This window comes from Henckelia pumila, chromosome 2, assembly GCF_033568475.1.
Source record: "Henckelia pumila isolate YLH828 chromosome 2, ASM3356847v2, whole genome shotgun sequence".
Classification (NCBI taxonomy): domain Eukaryota; kingdom Viridiplantae; phylum Streptophyta; class Magnoliopsida; order Lamiales; family Gesneriaceae; genus Henckelia; species Henckelia pumila.
The window spans coordinates 182415381-182434197 of record NC_133121.1 but is presented as its reverse complement, the minus strand read 5'-3'; the positions used below and the strand labels follow the sequence as shown (position 1 = coordinate 182434197).

Here is an 18817-nt window from a genome sequence, read left to right as displayed (position 1 = left end):
CTTTGTACACACATATTTTTATCAAAAAGTATTTTTATGGGGTTTTCCTTTTTAGATATGTTAAAGAAACGCAACGAGGTTAGGTATATACAAACGTCAAATCGCTAAGTAATCAAGAGCAACTACTCACGACTAAGGTTTAAAATTTTGTTAAAAAAACAAAAAAATCCTTTGTAAAATCCTTCTAAAACATTACTTAAAACGAGTTTCTAGCACAATTTGATTCCCACACATATCTAATATAGTAATATGGAACGTATGATTACATCTCACGGATCAACCTGCAAACGCTGGTTTCGAAAAGAATTAAGCACCTTCCATTCTTGCATAGGCCTACATTAAACTTTAACAAGTTTTTCTTCCAACAATCACCATAAATGGCACAATTTGATTCCCACATATCTAACGGACCAACCCGCAAACGCGGGCTTAAAAAAGATGCACACTTCATTCTTGAATATGCCTACTTAATAATGTATTGAGCCATCCATCTGAAGCCCTCACCGTATCCCATCTTGCGCACAATACTGCACATGAAAACCTCCAGAGGTCGAACATTCGTGTGAGCCAGGTCGACCTTACCCTTGCCGGTTGTGAGACCTGTTACGCCCAGGTGGTAGCGCAGCTCGTCCTCTGAAGCAGCATATCGCATATCAATCTTGTTCCCCAGAATGAGAAACGGGACGTTCGATAACGACTCATCCAACACAAGTGCATCGAGTTCCTTCTTCGACTCTGCCAATCTTTCTCTGTCATTGGCATCAACGAGATACACCACCGCATCAACCTTTACACCATCACATTCACACAAAAAAAGATTCAAGAAACACGAAATCCAAAAGGTTGTGCAATAATCCATCTTCATGTCCTCAAAAAACAGAGATATATCCATATAGAAGATAAAGATACAGAGTAAAAAAAAAAAACCGACGAGATTATCGGAAGCTATGATCAGATATGTACCAAGTAAAAAAAAACGTCGAAAATCGAATGTTAACCTGAGCATAATAGTCAGTCCAGACTCTTCTAGCAATCTGGTGACCACCCAAGTCGAAAGCTTTAAACTTTATATTCCCAATGTTCAGTTCCTCAGACGTTGGATGCTGTGTGGGCTGATGCTGCACCAACCTCTGCATCCAAATATGACTAATCAGCAATTTGTGTAACTTGAGAAATGTTCAATATATACCCAAAATAATATATATAGTAGTGTTTTATAAGTTATAACCTCGTTTTTGAGCATATGAAGCAAAGTTGTTTTCCCAGAATTATCGAGACCCAAAAATAGAATCTTGGCCTCCTTCCTATACAGCCCCAAAGAAGCTAATACTCCGTAAAACCAATCCAAAAGAAACATCTTTTTTCCACCTTTTCCCCTGAATTCGCAGCAAGAAAATCAAAAAAATAGAACCCAAATGAAAAATTGCAACTTTTTTCTCTGAATTTAGATGATTCGGAATAACAAAGGAGACGAAATGCCTGAGATTTATAGCATGAGCCGGTGTACGTAGCAGAAAATACCAAAGTATGAAGTTTAAAGTACGTGGAAGATTGGTACTGGTTAAGAGGCATCACCTTTTGATTGCGATCATTTTTTGAATATTGTTGTTTACTTTATAATTCATTTATTTTTTTAAGTATAAGTCAAATAAATTGTTTTAAAAATTATATGTTATTTTTTAATGTAACCTCTAAATCTATGAAAATATGGATAAACAATTCATATTTTGAAGGAAATAAATTAATAAAATTGCATTGAGAATATAAAAAACATATTTGTGTGGAAAGTAAAATTTTTATTGGTTGAGAGTCGTCACCTTTATACTCCCAAATAGTCCAACGCTTGTATTTTATATGTGCATATAATATATATATATATATATATATATATAAAATTTGTGCATAAAATATAACTATGTTATAATGTTGATATACGTTTGTTCTATTTTTCATTGTTACTTTTTTATTTTTGGGTGAATAAAATAATAAATATACATAACAGTTATGATTTGAAAAAATATTCTCACTACATCATAATTTTTTTCTTAAAAACCCAATCTAGGGTAAATAGTACATAATTTTATTTCTTAAAAAATCTCTTCGTATGATTATATTATAGGAAATAGAATTAGAGTATCTTGGGCAGCGAGGCAATTAATAATTACTACAAATCTAAATTAATTCCTTGTGTTTTTAATTTTTCTTTTCACTCAAGAAAAATTGTGTTTCATTAATCTTTACTATATTTTTTTATGATAAATAACTTTCGTCGTCTAAAAATTCAGATATAATATTAAATTAAAAAACTTTTAACATGATTTTCTTAATTTATAAAATAATTAGAAAAAAGTATTTAAATAGGAAATCTTTTTTTATCAAAAATTTATATGTTTTTATAAGATAATAACAGTCCTCGATCCGATATTATAACGTCATAATTATCAAATCATATCTCAAGAATCAAGATTCTCCACAAAAATATTTTTCCCCTTGTAGATTTGTTACCATATTTACCCCAATCGTAAATTAAGAAACTTTTAACACATTTTAAGACATCATCATTCTATATATATTTTCTTGTTTTTCTTACAAGAAAATTCTTAAATAATGCTTCCCATCCATTAAAACTCTTCGATCCCGTCAGAAAATTAAAACCCTCATTATCATCTGCAGAAATTTCTTCAAACGCTCTTATAATTTTCATATATATTTCAAGAAATCAGTTTTCGAATTCTTCTTTTTTAGTCTGAAGATGGGCAGATGCAGGCTACGTTTGGAACTTCTGGACAATCCAAAAGCAAGAAGAAGAACATACGAATCAAGGAAGAAAGGTCTCGAGAAGAAGGCCAGTGAGTTGTCTACTCTCTGCGGCGTGGAAGTGTGCTTGATCACGTACCCGCCGCCGCTCAAGAACGAGGGGACCGAGCCATTTGTTTGGTCGAACAATCCGGACCAGGCAGCGAACATGCTCGAATCCTACAAAACGTCGACGCTAGCCGGTGAATGTTCGAGATCAAGAACCTATGATCTGGCTTGGTTCTACAAAGATCGAACAACAAAACTCGAAGAAGAGATTGAGAAAGTGCGAAAGACGGTCCGAGAAGCCAAGTATCCCAGTTGGGACGAACGCTACGATTCTTTGTCGTCGGAGGAGTTGAAGATGTTCGTGGGAGTGCTAACTGCTAAGATGGAGTCCACGAAAGAAACTATCAATCTGTTGAAGCAAAGGAAAGCCGAAATACCATTGATGATTGATCCACGGATCGACGAAAACTCGGGTTTTCCGACGTGTTTTAACGCACAATCTTACCTGGAAAATCAGCGGAGAGGGATGATGATGATGATGATGAACAATGGGGCGTCATTCGGCGGAAGTGTTGATCCATATGGTCAATATAATGTGATGAATGCTGCTCCTCAAATGATGAGTTATGATCATATGCAGAATGTGACTTATAATTCTGGTGATTATTTCCCTCAAATGTGGAATATGGGATTTTGAATTGTGGGTTCTGGTTAATCATGAATTTGGGAGGAGGGATTCTTGAGTTTAGGGTTTTCTTTTGTTCATGTAAATGGAATTTCGAATATAATATATATCATCATATTAAGATTAATATAATGTTCAACTTTAATTAATTTTTCAGATACTGAACTAATTTTATTAGTTTGATTTTCTTATGTTTAAGTTTGGTTGTCATATGTTGATGATCAGAAGTTAACTTGAATGTGATACTATATACGTTCTTTATATATAAGATATTTGTTGATTAATATTTGTGTGTGTTTAATAATTGTACTTGTATTTTAATTATACAATTATATTGATAGATGAACAGGTAAATTAATTTGTTTTAAGTTATTAATTCTATGGTTCAATGATTTTCGCAATTCTGCAAAAGTATTGGCCTTTTGTTACATTCAATGTATCTATTATTCTATGTTTTTTTTAAAAAGAAAATCTGTTATTCTATGTTGGAACTTGGAATTCAAGCATATACCTACGTGAGTTTGATATACAATTAATCCAGATTCGGGTTTGAAAAAAACAGGCCTCTAGTGCCTATATGGCGTGAATTGATTGAAGAAAAAAGTATTATTTAAAATATATTATTGAAGATGTAGTGTTGGTTTATTTAAGTTGTGTTTATTGGGATTCGGAGATTAATATCACATACAGATGAAATTGTGAAATAATATACAATTTAAGTTGACAATCAATATTCATTTCCAGTCATGTTGGATTTTATGTTTCAGTCTCGTCATAATAATAGATGATGAGCTAGGAAAAAATTGTAATTTTAATAGTATAAGTTGGTATGTTTTTTGTTTTATTCTATAACTTTTTAAAGTTGGATTTTAGTCCAGTAACTTTTGTAGTTTTTTGATATTTTTTTCATCGAAAATCACTAATCAACCAAATATTACTTATTTAGCGTCATTGTTCTTTTATAAGACTCATGTGGTTAGAATTAAGTTTGGATTACACATATTAAAATATACATAATTAAAAAAAAATAAAATGACAAGTTTTTTTTCTTGATTTGTGAATATTGGGTGCCGTTTTTTCTTTATTTTTGCGTAATTGATTTTAATTTGTATAACATATGGTTAATTCTTGTCAAATGAGCCATATCGGAGAGTATTGAAGTCAAATAAGTAATATTCGATTGATTTAGTGATTTTTGAATAAAAAATAGATAAACTTAGACAAAATATTGAAAAATTATATGATTAAAAAAAGGTCTAACAATGCAATTTTTCCTGCACGATGTATGGATAATTGCATATATGATCTATGTTAAATCCTAATATTTATAAAAACTTCCCACAAAAAAAATATGTTCTATTAACCCATGTATGTGTGTGGTGTTTTCAGAAATACGTATGTTCAAACCAGATCTGAAACACACGGAGTAATAACTATTTTTATAATGAAATGTTTTAGCCATTTGGAATTTTATGAGAACCATGAAAACCTATTTGATTTTGTTAAATTTATTGTTCCATTTTCAATTTACTAAAATATATATTTATTCTTATGTAAAATTTTGAATTTATAAATAATATAAGATATCCTAAATATTTATGTATGCGTGTGTATTTATTCATGGAAATATATCTAAAATGGAAAGTAATTGTCAATCTGTAATTATAATTTAATTTCAAAAATAGGAAAAATAAAAGTTATAGGGATCGAGGGCATTTTGGTCGGAAAAATTGTTACCACCTATTACAAATCTATCAATTATTCTTTTAACCAGACCAAGCGAATACCTAAAATTATTAAAACATTTCTTTGCTAATGTATATTCTATTGAATTTCTAAAAACAAATATAGGAAATGTTATATTTTAAGTCATGATTAATAGTTAAAGTAAATTCAAGAATAAGTTTTTTAAATTTTTTAAAAAAAATCGTGCATGAATAAAAGCGGAGTATTGTGCGGTTCAGATCCTCCGTTGTCTTCTATGAACAACATGCACATTGTGATGTCCTCACAAAATGGCATTTTTTTTAGTAAAAAAACACTTCATATAAATCAAAGGTCTTTCATTACAACACCTTTTAGCCAAGGTGGGAAACCAAATAAAAACCAAAAGACAAGACTCGGACGATTTAGAGCAGTGTGTTGTTGAATTGGCTTGCCTAAACATGTGATAAATTTCCAAGAAAGCATCCTTCGAAATTAGCTCATTAATGATAGTGATCAAACTATCGTCCGATCCAAAATGCTCAGAATCCATCACCGCTCGGGTTGCCTCTAGACAATCGACATAAGTCCAAATGTTCGTAGTGTTATATTGTTTGCAAAGCCTCAAACAATGTAGAATGGACCAAAGTTATCCCCTAAAAATGGATCCAGGATTGCAAATGGGGTTTGCTTTAGCTGCCAAATCAGTCCCCGAACAAACACGTAATATAGCCCCCCCGTCAAAAACCAGCCATTTCCCGCATTAAATCTACTATCTACGTCCAATCTATAATGCCCTGACGGGGGTTTCTCCCACCTAGATCTCCTTTCCTCATCTAAGCCAACACATTGTATTTTGAAATTAAACATGCGCCATTAAACTCCTCAATGAGATGATACACCCAATCAAAATTCCCATAATACTCATGTTTCCTTTTACAGAACTCACCACATAACGTCCAAGAAAAAGCACAAAACAACTTAAATCATCTTTAGAAAAAGCCTGTGATAATCCCATAAATAAGGAAAATTTCAACCTACCTCATGGGATAGGTGTATGTATTTTATTTGTTCAAATCATGTGGGTCCCATATAATTTATTGGTGTAAGGGATATCATGATCCATAAAAATTATCAGAATCAGATGTTGTCACTAGGTGTTGACAACATCCTACACAACATGCAGCGAAAATATTAAAACGTGAATAGTAACAGCAAACCAACAATAAAAATACTCAAGAGTAAATATGCACAATTACTAAAGTAATAAAAAGTTGCACATATAAACAGATTCAGATGTTGTCACTAGGTGTTGACAACATCTTCAATAACACCTTGATTAACATGCATCAAAATTTTTGAAAGCATGAATAAAATAGATAAGCAACCAAACAAATCAGACTCAAGTATTTAAGCAAGAATATAAAATACTCTTGCAGCGCCTCAGGGCAAAACTTTCACTAGAAAATAAATTAAAGAGTTTTACAAACCCTAAAACTAGTGAATTATTGTAAAAATCAATTTTCTCAAAGCATGTGAGAAAATAAAGAATAAAACAATTATAAACCAACTCTTAAAAGTCTACTGAAGGTAGACAAGAAAATCAAGAGAATAGAGTTGGCCCTTAGATGCCAAAATACGAGAGCAACGCAAACTTCAATCTTCAATCTTCATGTGCTCTCTAAACCTTCAAGGCATCTACGGAAAACAACGACCAGAGCTATTACGAGTCCTTCAGCTTTTCTATGATTCTCCAGATCTTCTATGTGTATGCTGAAGTCTCTCACAATGTACGCTCAAAACTCTCTTGGTCGTATCACTCTCTCTTTTATTTTGTACGCTTAAATCTCTCTTCTACGGCTTGAGATCTCTCGTCTCTACGCTCTCTTGTTTTTCTCCAAGCCCCAGATCTCTACGTTCTTTCTTCTATTTAAGCTTGTCAACTTATCTCCAAACAGACTTGATCTTGTTTCCTTAATTGAAACTTGAATCTACAATGATAAGGAAACAAAGATAAGTTAGGAGATAGAGATATATTATGATAAGTGCATAATATCTCCTACAAATAATCAAGTAAATATAGAAATATTTAAGCCCTTTAAAATATAGGAATTTATCATTCTATAATCCAATATAAAACAATTCCTATTTAAAATATCTCAACCAATAAGATATTAAAAAAGATCTAAACTTCAAGTCCAAGAAACCATATTTTAAATCTAGGAATATTTATATTATCTCAATTCAAATCAAAACAATTCCTAGTTTAAAATATATCAAACATATAGATAGGAAACACAATTATCAACTATCAATCCTAGAAAGGCAAAACACAATATTATAATCTTTCAAAACATGGAAAGATATCAAGGAATAATTATCCTTTCAATCTCCCCCTTTTTGCCTTTCTGGACAAAACATCTAAAACCAATTCAGCAACTCCCCCTGAATATTAATTCTCAGAACTCCCCTTGAGTTCAAACTTCTCAAACCAGTTCTTCCCCTGAATTTGATCTTTCAATTCTGAGTGTTGTCAAGAATGTTGGCAACATGCACCTGCACACAACACTTGGCAAGATCAAAAAATACTTAATACATGTTCAGAAGTGAATCACAAAACACATTTAATCAATTCAGCACACATCACAACTCTCTTGAATATCAATTCTCTACATGAATTCGAAAATACAATCTCCCCCTTAGTCAAAGCTTGGATGTTGTCGAGGATGTTCCCAACATCTCCTCACAACACTTAAGTCAGAGCAGAGAAAAAAACTTTTAACCAATCAAAGAGTTATAATCAAACAAGCTAACATTGATTAAAACCAGATCAGAGCAAAAACATAAGACAAATCATAGCAGAGCAAAATAAACTTAAACCACAAAAAAACTAAAACTTATTGATCTGTGACAATCTGTCATTTGCTTCGCCAGAACTAGATTCTTTTTCATCAGAGTCAGAGTCACTATCTTCTCCATCAGATTCAACATCTTCTCCCCCTTTTTGTCCAGAAGAGGTACCTACACCAGGAAAAATTAGATATTGAGACAGAAGAGCTTCATAGCAAGCAATGTCTGCTTTGGCTTGTAAAATCTTCTGTTCAACATGCAGCATCTGAAAATGAACAACGACAGAATCCAACTGTTGAGTTAAAGTAGGAGGAACAAATATGGCAGTGGCAGGGGAGGTGTTGGCAATATCTGCCACAACATCTGCAGCAGCACCTGTTTCTAACCAAGGTAGGTCCAATTTCATGTTGCCTTTAAGTAATGCAGGTGCAAGCTTCAGGACCTCAACAACAGCAGATAAAAGCTCATCATCATGTTTTTCAAAATATTGAGATACTAGCACAACAAATTTCAAAGAAAGAAACATGAGCATGTAAGATACCAACCCACAATTTGCCTATTGCATAACTGTAGTAAAACACAAGCTTTCCAAAGTTCAAAGCTGCTCCAGTTCCTATAGTAAACAACACACCAACTTGTTGTTTGGTGACAAAGATGGAATTTGTGGACGGAGTTCAAGTCTTGATTGCAGTCTTGTAAATAACATAAGCTATCTAATCAGAGCAGGCTGCACATCTTCTTCCACCTCGGGTGGGTTAAAAAATTCATTAATCACAGTAGGACTAAACTCGAAAAATATGAACCCTCACATGAATTTTCCCAAATTTTGCGAAATAGGATTCGGCACAGCTTTAGTCAAATTTCAGTAGAATTCCAAGACCATAGGTCTACAGTAAAGAGTAGCATATAACACAGTAGAGAACATATTTATGAGTTAGAAAATTCTTACCAGATTTTGTGCGCCATATGCTTCCAAATCAATGATGTGGTCCTCAAAGAAGTCACAATTGGCATAGTGTTGCCAATTATTTGCAGCATTCTAAAAAAAATAGAGGAATAGGATTGGCTTACTCGGTAGTCTTCATCCAAGGTGTTGTCCAGGGTGTCAGCAACACCTGCAGAAACATCTTCTGCAGAAAAGCAACACCGGCTTCCTATAGAAAGGTGTCATAACAGTGACAGTGGCCAGAAAATTCCGAATTCTGAAAAATTCTACCATATCAAATACTCCTCATCTAAGATTTCAGCAGGAATGTCAGCAGCATCTAATGCAACATCTGCTTTTGAGGAAGATTCCTCAGAGCCTTCAGCAGAGAATGCAAGGGATGGATCAGCAGCAGTAAAAATGACCATCAAATATGGATCAGCAGCAGTAACAATGACCATCAAATATCTCAATTTTAAAAAAAAATCATCCTCTAAGATGTTGTCAGATGTGTTGTCAATATCTGGCTCAACATCTTCTTTGTAGCCCATCTCTGTTTGAATATCAGTGAATAAAAATTTTTCTCTGCCATAAAATTTTGAACAGTTAGAATAAGAAGAGAAGAATTTGACAATAATGCAAGGACCGACAAAATTCTGTAGAAGTGATAATGTGGTGAGGGTGAGCAATTAGTAACAAGATTATAAAATATTCTGATGATAAGATCAAATCTAAACAACAAACCCTTCACCTCTTAATCACTTGGTCACAGTTAATGTTCCCTAACAGTAACAATTGTCAATGTTAAAATAGAGTTTGAAATCATTATGGCAACAAATTTCCGAATTAAGGCAATAAATCAAGCCAATTGATTTTCACAAAATTTCCATAAAGAAACTCCACATCGAAATAAACTCCACTAAAAACACTTTCAATCACAAAACAATTCAAAATATTAGTGGATTGGGCAAATCACTAAATTTTGCTTATTTCGAACTTCAAACTTCTCAGCAAGATATATTCACCATAAAAATAAATATGCATGTCTTAATTATGTCTAAAACAAAGTGTAACAATGCAATAAAATGCAATCACATGCAAAAAAAATATGTTGACAAGTGAGGTGTTATCCACGATATTGGCAACATCTTCCAGCAACACTTCAGGATTCTCAAAAAAATTTATTTCCAGATAGCCATTAAATTCATTATTACAGAAGTGGTAGCATGCACACTAAAGGAACGATCTTCAACGGACCCCTTTAGGTGGCTTTTTCCATTTGCTTCTGATTTTCAATCAAATTTGATGATTGAGATGATCTTATTTAACCATTTTGTTATTTTGAGTTTCTGAATTTGCGAAATCACTTTTCACTTGAGACAGGATCATGGAATACACGAACATCTCTCCACTACTTTGTGATTTAGACAGAACTCTTTATCAATTAATCCTCATTAAACTGTAAAACACTTTTGCAAGGAATCCTGAGTGAAAACTAGTAAATGGTTACAAAGTATCCAACACATCACAAAACAGAATAAATGCATGAATGCAACATGCCTAATGAACCTAAAGATGCACATGCATGAAAAGTTGTTGTCGCAGGGTATTGGCAACACTCCAGACAATATCTCAGTTCTGTCTATAATACACACAAACTGAGAGACTTCCTTAGATTGGAAAATCTCTTGAAATACAATGCTTTGGTGAAAATATCAGCTAATTGGTTATCAGTTCTAATAAACGCAATACAGATCATGTCTTTCTCGACCAAATCTCTAATGATGTGATGTCAAATGTCTATGTGTTTGGTTCGAGGGTGTTGTACTGGATTTTTGCATATATCAATAACGCTTGAATTATCACAGTACACATTCACCTAAGCATGATATCTAGTCCAATAGCACAAAAAAAAAAAAAACAAGATACTTCCTTAACAGTAACAATTTTCAATGTTAAAATAGAGTTTGAAATCATTATGACAACAAATTTCCGAATTAAGGCAATAAATCAAGCCAATTGATTTTCACAAAATTTCCATAAAGAAACTCCACATCGAAATAAACTCCACTATAAACACTTTCAATCACTAAAAAAATATATTTTTAAAAAAATAATAATTTTTTGATTTGGCTTTTGATACCAAACGGAGCCTTTACCACGAGATGCTTTCATTTCCATAAAAATACAATAGTGGGCTTATATTTGGACACTAAGTCCAAAAGTTTTCAGCTGTTCGGGAGTTACCCAATCCACGACAATTCAAAAAAGGTATTCATAATTTTGGGTGGGCCTGAGAACCAGAGCCCGCCTCTATCAAGATTTTTTAGCATAACCGACCCAACTCCGCCATATTAGGGCCTGGCCCATTTAAAGCATGGGCCTCCTGTTGATAATCCTCAGCGTCTCATTTTGAGATCCACCATAGTAAGACAGTCCATATCCGGTTCAGAAGAGCTGTCCACGTACGATTCAATCAATGCCCTACTTTTTTCTTTTTGCAGCTTCAGTCGGTTTTACGAAAGGAAAACAAAATTTTTGAAAAATTGAAATTGGATCCAATTTCAGTAAGTATTGTAAGTAGGAACAGAATCTGATTGGTGCAACCTTCGGAGCATAATAACACTGAACATTATAAAGTTTGATCTGATGGGCCAATATCATGAGCCCCAAAATATTTTAATCTGGCCCATCATATCTCAACAAAATCAATAAATATGGCGATATTTTATTTTATTTTTTAAAAAAATTAAATATGCGTAAATTTTGGGAAACAATATATATAGGATTTTTGCATTGATTTCGCGTCCTCCGACTTTGAGTTTGGATGTACAAGTTTGTAGTTTAAAAAATATTAAAATACTTCGAGCTTTTTAAAAGTGTGTTTAGGGAAAAAAAAAAAAAAAGAACAATTTTGTTGTTTTGGATAAACATTGAAAAATATTGTTTTTATATTTTTAAATTGAACTGAAATCAGAAGCAGAAGCCCAAAATCAGAAATTCTAACTTCTAAAACAAAATAAAATTTAAAATTTTTTTGAACAGATTTTGTAATAAAACATTATGCTTTTTAAGAAAATACATTTTTTAAAAATATATATATATTCAGTCAGTTGTCTCATGCAATCAAACGAACTCTTATAATATTTATCTCTCCCTGTTAATTGCAAAAATAATATGTAACATAAGTATTTTATTTTACAGAATATTAACCGGTATATAATCAAACATATTATTTTATAGACAAAACGACTTGTCTTAATGAATTTTTTTTGTGGCAGAATTTGTGATAAATCTCTAATAACAAACTTATATACTTTCTCAGTCCCTATTTCAGAAATATTTTGTTCTCAATCCCTGACAAAAGTCTGCTCTTTGTTTCAACTCCCTATTTTGACCAATTTACCGAAATACCCTGATATTTTTTTAAAAAGAAAAAAGAAAACCTTATTCTGCTGATAAATCGTTGCTTTCCCTCGGTCCTTCTTCTTGATTCTCCTCTCTCGAGTCTTTCTCTGTCAATCTTAATAGTTTAATCCTTCAAAAAAATGTCACAGATCTGTGTTTACTTCGGCAATGTTGAAGATCTGCATTGAAGTGGATTGAAGGCAATTGTCCATCTTTGTGCTCAAAGTGAAATTTTCACAGATTTGCAGGTTAGATTTAAGATTTGAAATCTTTTAAATTTTGGGCGAATAAATTATTGTCATAGCTTGATGTATGTCTTACAAATTTAAAATGTTGAATTGATGGAATTGTTTGAGATTTTTTATGATTATAGAGGTGGTGTTGAGTTTTCGTGCATTGGGTTAGTTTTACAAATTAGCTTATCAATATCAATTTTTACGTATGTTGCTGGGAATGCAGTCCATTTGATGAGAATTTGTGATAGATTAGCTGATATTTCGTATTGTTCTCGATTATAAAATTTTAATTCTTAATTTGGGGGTTTTAGTGTTGTACTATTACATTTATTTTGTGAATGAAATTATTAGAATTAAAATCTAATATTCTGAAAAATTGTTATTTTGTATTGTTTGTGTGTAATATATTATGAAAAAATGTATTATGTTTCGATTTACTGTATTGATGAACATTCTCCTTTTGTAGTTTGAAAATGGAATCTGGAAGTGGTCCTTGCAATCTTTCGTTTTTGGGTTGCTGTAAATTCAAGAAGCAGTTGTTTGTCATCTCAATCTTCAGTGGTTGTAGCTTGATGGATATTTTTGCGAGTCTGAGAAAAAAATGTGCAGAAATATCTCCGAAATCCATTATTCTTCAATACGTAGCTCCATTGCATAAGATGCTTATGTCATTGAATGATGATGATGATGTCCTTAATATGATTCATCTTCATATGTATGTAAAGCTTACGACGATTGAATTGAAGGCAGAGAAAAGAAATGAACACTTCAACAACTTGAATGATGGAAGGTAAAATACTTTATTAGACGTATTTTCATTATCCTATTTTGATATGTTTAGTAACATTTTTAATAAAAAATTAAAGTTAAAATATTGTAGATTGCTTTGTATAAATTATCAATTAGATGTTTGAAACCAAGATTAATTTTTAAAATTTAAATTTTTGTTTTTGTGGTTATTGTTCTTTTTTATTTTATTAATTGTATATTAAACTGATAAGGGTTGATGAGGAAGACACGCAGGCGAAGAGTGATAACGAGGTTGAACAGGCCCCTTGCTCCAACAATATAGATGCATGGATTAATTGCATTCGTGGTGTAGGACAAACATTCAAGGGTTCCAGTGAATTTAGGAAATGTTTGAAAAACTTTTCTGTTGCTACAAGACGTTCATTTGTTTATGTAAAAAATGACAACGAGAAGGTTATTGTGATTTGTAGTGAAAAGAGCTGTGATTGGAGAATTTATGCTTCGAAACATAAAAGAGACAATCTTTTTGCTATCAGAAAATGTAAACTGCAACATTGATGTGTTGAGAACAATCTACGTAGCAGAGCGCATCCTAGAGCCGATACTTATTGGATAGCGAATGTTGTGAAAGAAAAATTGAGAGGAGATCCCTCTTATCGTCCATGTACAATGCAGATGGACTTGCAAAGATATTTTGGGCTAGAGTTAGAATATCGCAAAGTATGAAAGGGTAAGGAGTTGGCGATGCATGAAATTCATGGCACAGATGAAGGATGCTATGATAGATTAAGATGGTACTGTGATGTTGTTAAAAAGACTAATCCTGGTAGTGTTGTAGAGTGTGAGATTGAACATTTGACTAAAAAATTCAGACGGTTGTTCATTTGTTTTCATGCATGTGTCGTTGGTTTTGTTAGTGGTTGTAGGTCATTGATATTTTTGGATGGTACTCATATAAAGAATAAGTATAAAGGATGTATCTTAGTTGCAGTGTCGAAAGATGTGAACGATGATCTGTTCACAATTGCTTATGCCATAGTAGATGCATAGAATGATTCGAACTGAGATTGGTTTTGTTATCATTTGAGTCGTGTGCTCCTTTACTATCAATGCATTCCATTCGACGAGTTCACAATTTTCTCGGACAGATATCCCAGTATCATCAAGGCAGTTAATCAAGTATTTGTTGGGAGTCGCCATGCTTATTGCTTGAGATATTTAGTGGATAATTTCGTGAAGCATGTACATTCGAAATTATGTATCCTTGAGCTATTTGAATTTAATTTTTTCATATTATAGGATCATTTTTTAAGCTCAATCTAAATTGTTATTAATCTTTTTAGATGTTGAGAAGTTATCCCAGACATAACAAAAAGCATTGGTCTTCGGTATTCAAGAAAGCTGTGTATGCTCCGTCTTTTTAAGAGTACGAACAACATATAAATAATATATTTGAGTCAATGCCACTTGCCATAGGGTTTATTGTAAATTTTGATCCACAAAGTTGGGTCAATTCATTGTTTGTTGGTAATAGATGGAGTGTTATAAATAACAATATAGCCGAGGGTTGGAATAGTTGGGTTAGGCCAGCTCAACATCTGCCTATTGTTGTTATAGTTGATCACATACGCGTGCAGATAATGAAAATGATGCACCGAAGACGTGAATCAACTTTACTCTTGACCAGGGAATTAAGTCCAAGAAAAGAAAAGTCTGTTGCAAACGTATATATTGAATCTCGAACATTAAGAGTTCAGCGTTCGTGTGATTGGAAGTTTGAGGTTGTTGATGGTGAAAAGTCATTTGCCGTGAATTTAGTGGATATGACTTGTTAATGTAGAGCTTGGCATATCAATAAACTTCCGTGTAAGCACGCCTGCTCTGCAATTGAGACGAAAGCGCTGTCTGTGCATGATTTTTGTGACAAGTATTTCAAGATCGAAGCGTATCGTGTTGCGTACAAAGGACATATTAATCATATCCCAACCTTTGACATCAGTGAGTCTTGTGTTGCTGAATCCGATGTAATCCAGGCTCCTTCTGTGCGTAGTCAGCCTGGTCGTAGAAGGACGAAGAGAATACCATCACAAGTTAAAACACGTGTATCAATATGTGGTCGTTGTCATGCGAGAGGACAAAACAGACGTAGTTGCAAGGAACCTATAGAGTAGCTGTAATTGTTTTAAAAAAATAGTGATTCAATTATTTGTTATTTATTAGCAAAAAATTTTAACAAAACTTTTTCAGAAATTAATCTTGATTGTTCTACAAATATGCAGGAGAAAACGATTACTGGAAGGGGGTCCGAGCATGAAATTACAATTGAAAATGCATACATGTTCGAGTGGAAGCATTGCTGGATTGCGCTTGGTTTGAGGCTTTTGGTGGAACCATCTGATGTGTCATTTTATCTTGAGTTGTGGTTGTAGTGTAGTCAAGTTTATTGTGTTGTCTTAGGTTCTTCTAAAACCATCTTTGTTTGTGGTAAACAATCATGCTACACATTGGACAAATATGTAATGTGCTAATTTGAGAAATGATATTTGTCATTAATGTTTCAGTGAAAGATGTCTTCCCAGTTAACTAAGCAAATAATTCGTTGCTTTAAATTTTCATATGTCAGGGACTAACTGATATGTATTTTAAACAACTTGTATTTAATATGGAATAAAGCTTCATAAATTAGGAACTTACTGTCTGATTATTACAATAAACAGAGCTACAAGTAATATTAGCACAAGAACAAAACATGTGCAACCAAAACAACAACATATTCCTATGATATGGTCGGGCGCTGGTGCACTAATAAACTGGTTGTGTAGCGCATCAGAGGACGAATGCTCATTACGCTTGTAATTCAGCTGTTCCGTTGAATCATGGATGGAGAAGGATGCAAATTTTTGAGGCATTGAATACACACAGCTCTCTTTACCTTTCTTACTTGGGGTTGGTTTCAACTTAGAAGATTTCTGAAGAGATTCACCGTGATAATTATCGTACCAAAAAAATCGATTCTGATGTTGCAGCTCACGAGGACAGAGGTAATACAACTCTCTCGGGCGGGTCGAACATGGTCCGGCTCTTCGTAATATCATTTCCCCGAAACCACACAGACATTTTGATGAAATATTTATCTCCATTGTGCTCGATCTTCAAAATTGAAATTTTATTTTGAAAGGCAAAACTCTAACCAAACTGGAACCAAAAAGTGAGTGGATGGGATGAAGTGTACCGACAGAGCTTAATAATGAGGGGTAGGTGGTGGTCAAAGTCTTTGATTGGTCAATGTGAGTGTGACCCTCATGGCCCACAATGTGTGCCTACAATCGGAACAGATTGTTCTCGATTCAATAATATTTATCTCATTCTAGTTGTTCTCAATCTCGCACTCAAATGTTCTGAAATATGAGTGGAATTAGAGTAACTTATAGTCCTCAAATATGAGAAAGCATCATATTAAACAAGTTACGAGTTTGGATTTTGGAAAGTATACCCCTATTATGTACATTGAGTGGCAATGGACATCCACAAATGGTTCTCTCATTGGGTAATGATCAATGTCTTCCTCCTACACCTTAGACAAGAAGTGTGGCACAAGACATTACTAGAAAAACACTTGGGTGATTGTTCAACCGATATCGAGGTATTGAGAACTCCTCTCCACTTGTGTGATGCAGTGTTTTATAGGATCTTGGTGCTTGCTAACATGGGCATGACTTCATGTTCCCCAAATCAAATAGATTATTCCGCATAATTCTGATTTTGTTCTTAATACATGATATTTTGATCCAAACCCACTTTCACTAGGAGTCTGTGACCCTTATGGCCCACAATGTGTGTCTTACAATCAGAACAGATTGTTCTCGATTCAATAATATTTATTTCATCCCTGCGTACTAGTTGTACTCGATCTAGCACTCAAATGTTCTGAAATATGAGTGTAATTAGAGTAACTTATAGTCCTCAAATATAAGAAATCATCATATTAAACAAGTTACGAGTTTGGATTTTGGAAATTATACCCCTATTGTGTACATTGAGTGGCAATGGACATCCACAAATGGTGCTCTTATTGGGTAATGATCAATATCTTTCTCCTACACCTTAGACAAGAAGTGTGGCACAAGACATTACTAGACAAACACTCGGGTGATGGTTTCACCAATCTCGAGGTATTGAAAACTTCTCTGAATGAGTGTCTTGCAGTGTATTAGAGCATCTTGGACCATGTTCACAAGGACATGTCATCTTGTGTCGTAATTCAAGAAGATTATTCCAAATTGAAATGAGATTGTTCTACATAACTGGCATTTTGATCCAAAGCCACTTCCACTAGTGGAGTGTGATCTTAATGGCCCACAATGGTTGTCCTACAATCGGAACTCAATGTTCCCGATTAAATGAAATTTATCCCATCCATGCGTACTAGTTGTGCTCGATCTCTCGGTCTCATGTTCCTAAATTTGAGTGGAATTAGAGTAAATGATAGTCCTCAAATTGTTTAAGTAGACAAGATAAAATCATATGAAGCATCTCACGAGTTTGGAATTTGGAAAATATGCCCCTATTTCATACAGTTGGTGGCAACGAACATTGTGATTCAAAGACACTTCCACTAGGAGTGAGTGATTCTTATTGCCCACAATGTTTGTCCTATAATCGGAACACATTGTTCTCGATTGAGTAATAATTATCCCAACAATGCGCATTATTTGTGATCGATCTCCCAGTCACATGTTATTAAAGATGAGTGGAATTATACTAAGTGGTAGTACTCAAATTGTTGTAGTAGATCAGAAAAAATAGTCATATTGTATTATATCACTGCTAACATCTTACAAATTCAGTTCAAGCCCATGAATCGCACCACGCAAAAGAGATTATTCCATTTATTCAGGAGATTATTCTTAATATGTGATAATTTATTCCTGAATTCAATTGAACAAAATATGAGGCTATCCGAACTTGTTTAATCCCAAATGGAGTTTTACAAAATAATATAAACATACTTATGTATTATAGATTGCTCCATCAATCACAAAAGCTTACAAAGACAGTTGATAAAAATTGTTTTTTAGCAATCCCCTTTCATGAGATAAAATACTTGCAGCCAGTCGAGCACGATATATGTCCATCTTCACTGTATTCTGATATTCCCATATCTCAGCCGAGTCACGGGCTAGAAACTCTACCCACATGCATGCAAAAATGCCACAATCAAGCGATACACCTTGATGACGCGTACGTTCTCTCAAAACATTAGAGTCGGGTATGAAAAAATTTGAATTATGGCGAACCCATCCAACCAGAAAACATGCCTTCAAAGATAAAAATTATTAAAAAAACATTCGTACAAATCACATGACATGACACAATAAAGACTCACCAAAGTTCTACACGCCCTTAAGCTGAAAGAATCTGGAATTGAATTCCACATTTTGAATATCCCCTCTT

The 18817-nt window shown here is 33.5% G+C and overlaps 2 protein-coding genes across 2 annotated transcripts; one reads left to right on the top strand and one right to left on the bottom strand.

Moving 5' to 3' along the window:
* Positions 1-216: 216 nt before the first annotated feature.
* Positions 217-1473, bottom strand: LOC140883162 (GTP-binding protein SAR2-like). Its single transcript, XM_073289524.1, has 3 exons — positions 1229-1473; positions 999-1130; positions 217-787 (listed from the first exon to the last, which is right to left on the bottom strand). Exons 1-3 carry the CDS (start codon positions 1355-1357, stop codon positions 464-466), a joined length of 585 nt encoding a protein of 194 aa, XP_073145625.1. The 5' UTR covers positions 1358-1473; the 3' UTR covers positions 217-463.
* A 1195-nt stretch (positions 1474-2668) lies between these two features.
* On the top strand, positions 2669-3502 carry LOC140879116 (agamous-like MADS-box protein AGL29). The gene has a single exon (XM_073282772.1). The coding sequence runs from the start codon at positions 2753-2755 to the stop codon at positions 3500-3502; it is 750 nt and encodes a 249-aa protein (XP_073138873.1). The 5' UTR covers positions 2669-2752.
* The last annotated feature ends 15315 nt before the right edge of the window (positions 3503-18817 follow it).

What these genes read in the sequence shown, in the direction of transcription:
- LOC140879116 (XM_073282772.1), top strand. Translation starts at nt 2,753, where the DNA reads ATGGGCAGATGCAGGCTACGTTTGGAACTTCTGGACAATCCAAAAGCA.
- LOC140883162 (XM_073289524.1), bottom strand. Translation starts at nt 1,357, where the DNA reads ATGTTTCTTTTGGATTGGTTTTACGGAGTATTAGCTTCTTTGGGGCTG. An exon ending in TTCATATGCTCAAAAACGAG is followed by an intron (nt 1,131 to 1,228) that starts GTTATAACTTAT and finishes ATTTGGATGCAG; the next exon opens with AGGTTGGTGCAGCATCAGCC. An exon ending in GGACTGACTATTATGCTCAG is followed by an intron (nt 788 to 998) that starts GTTAACATTCGA and finishes GATGGTGTAAAG; the next exon opens with GTTGATGCGGTGGTGTATCT.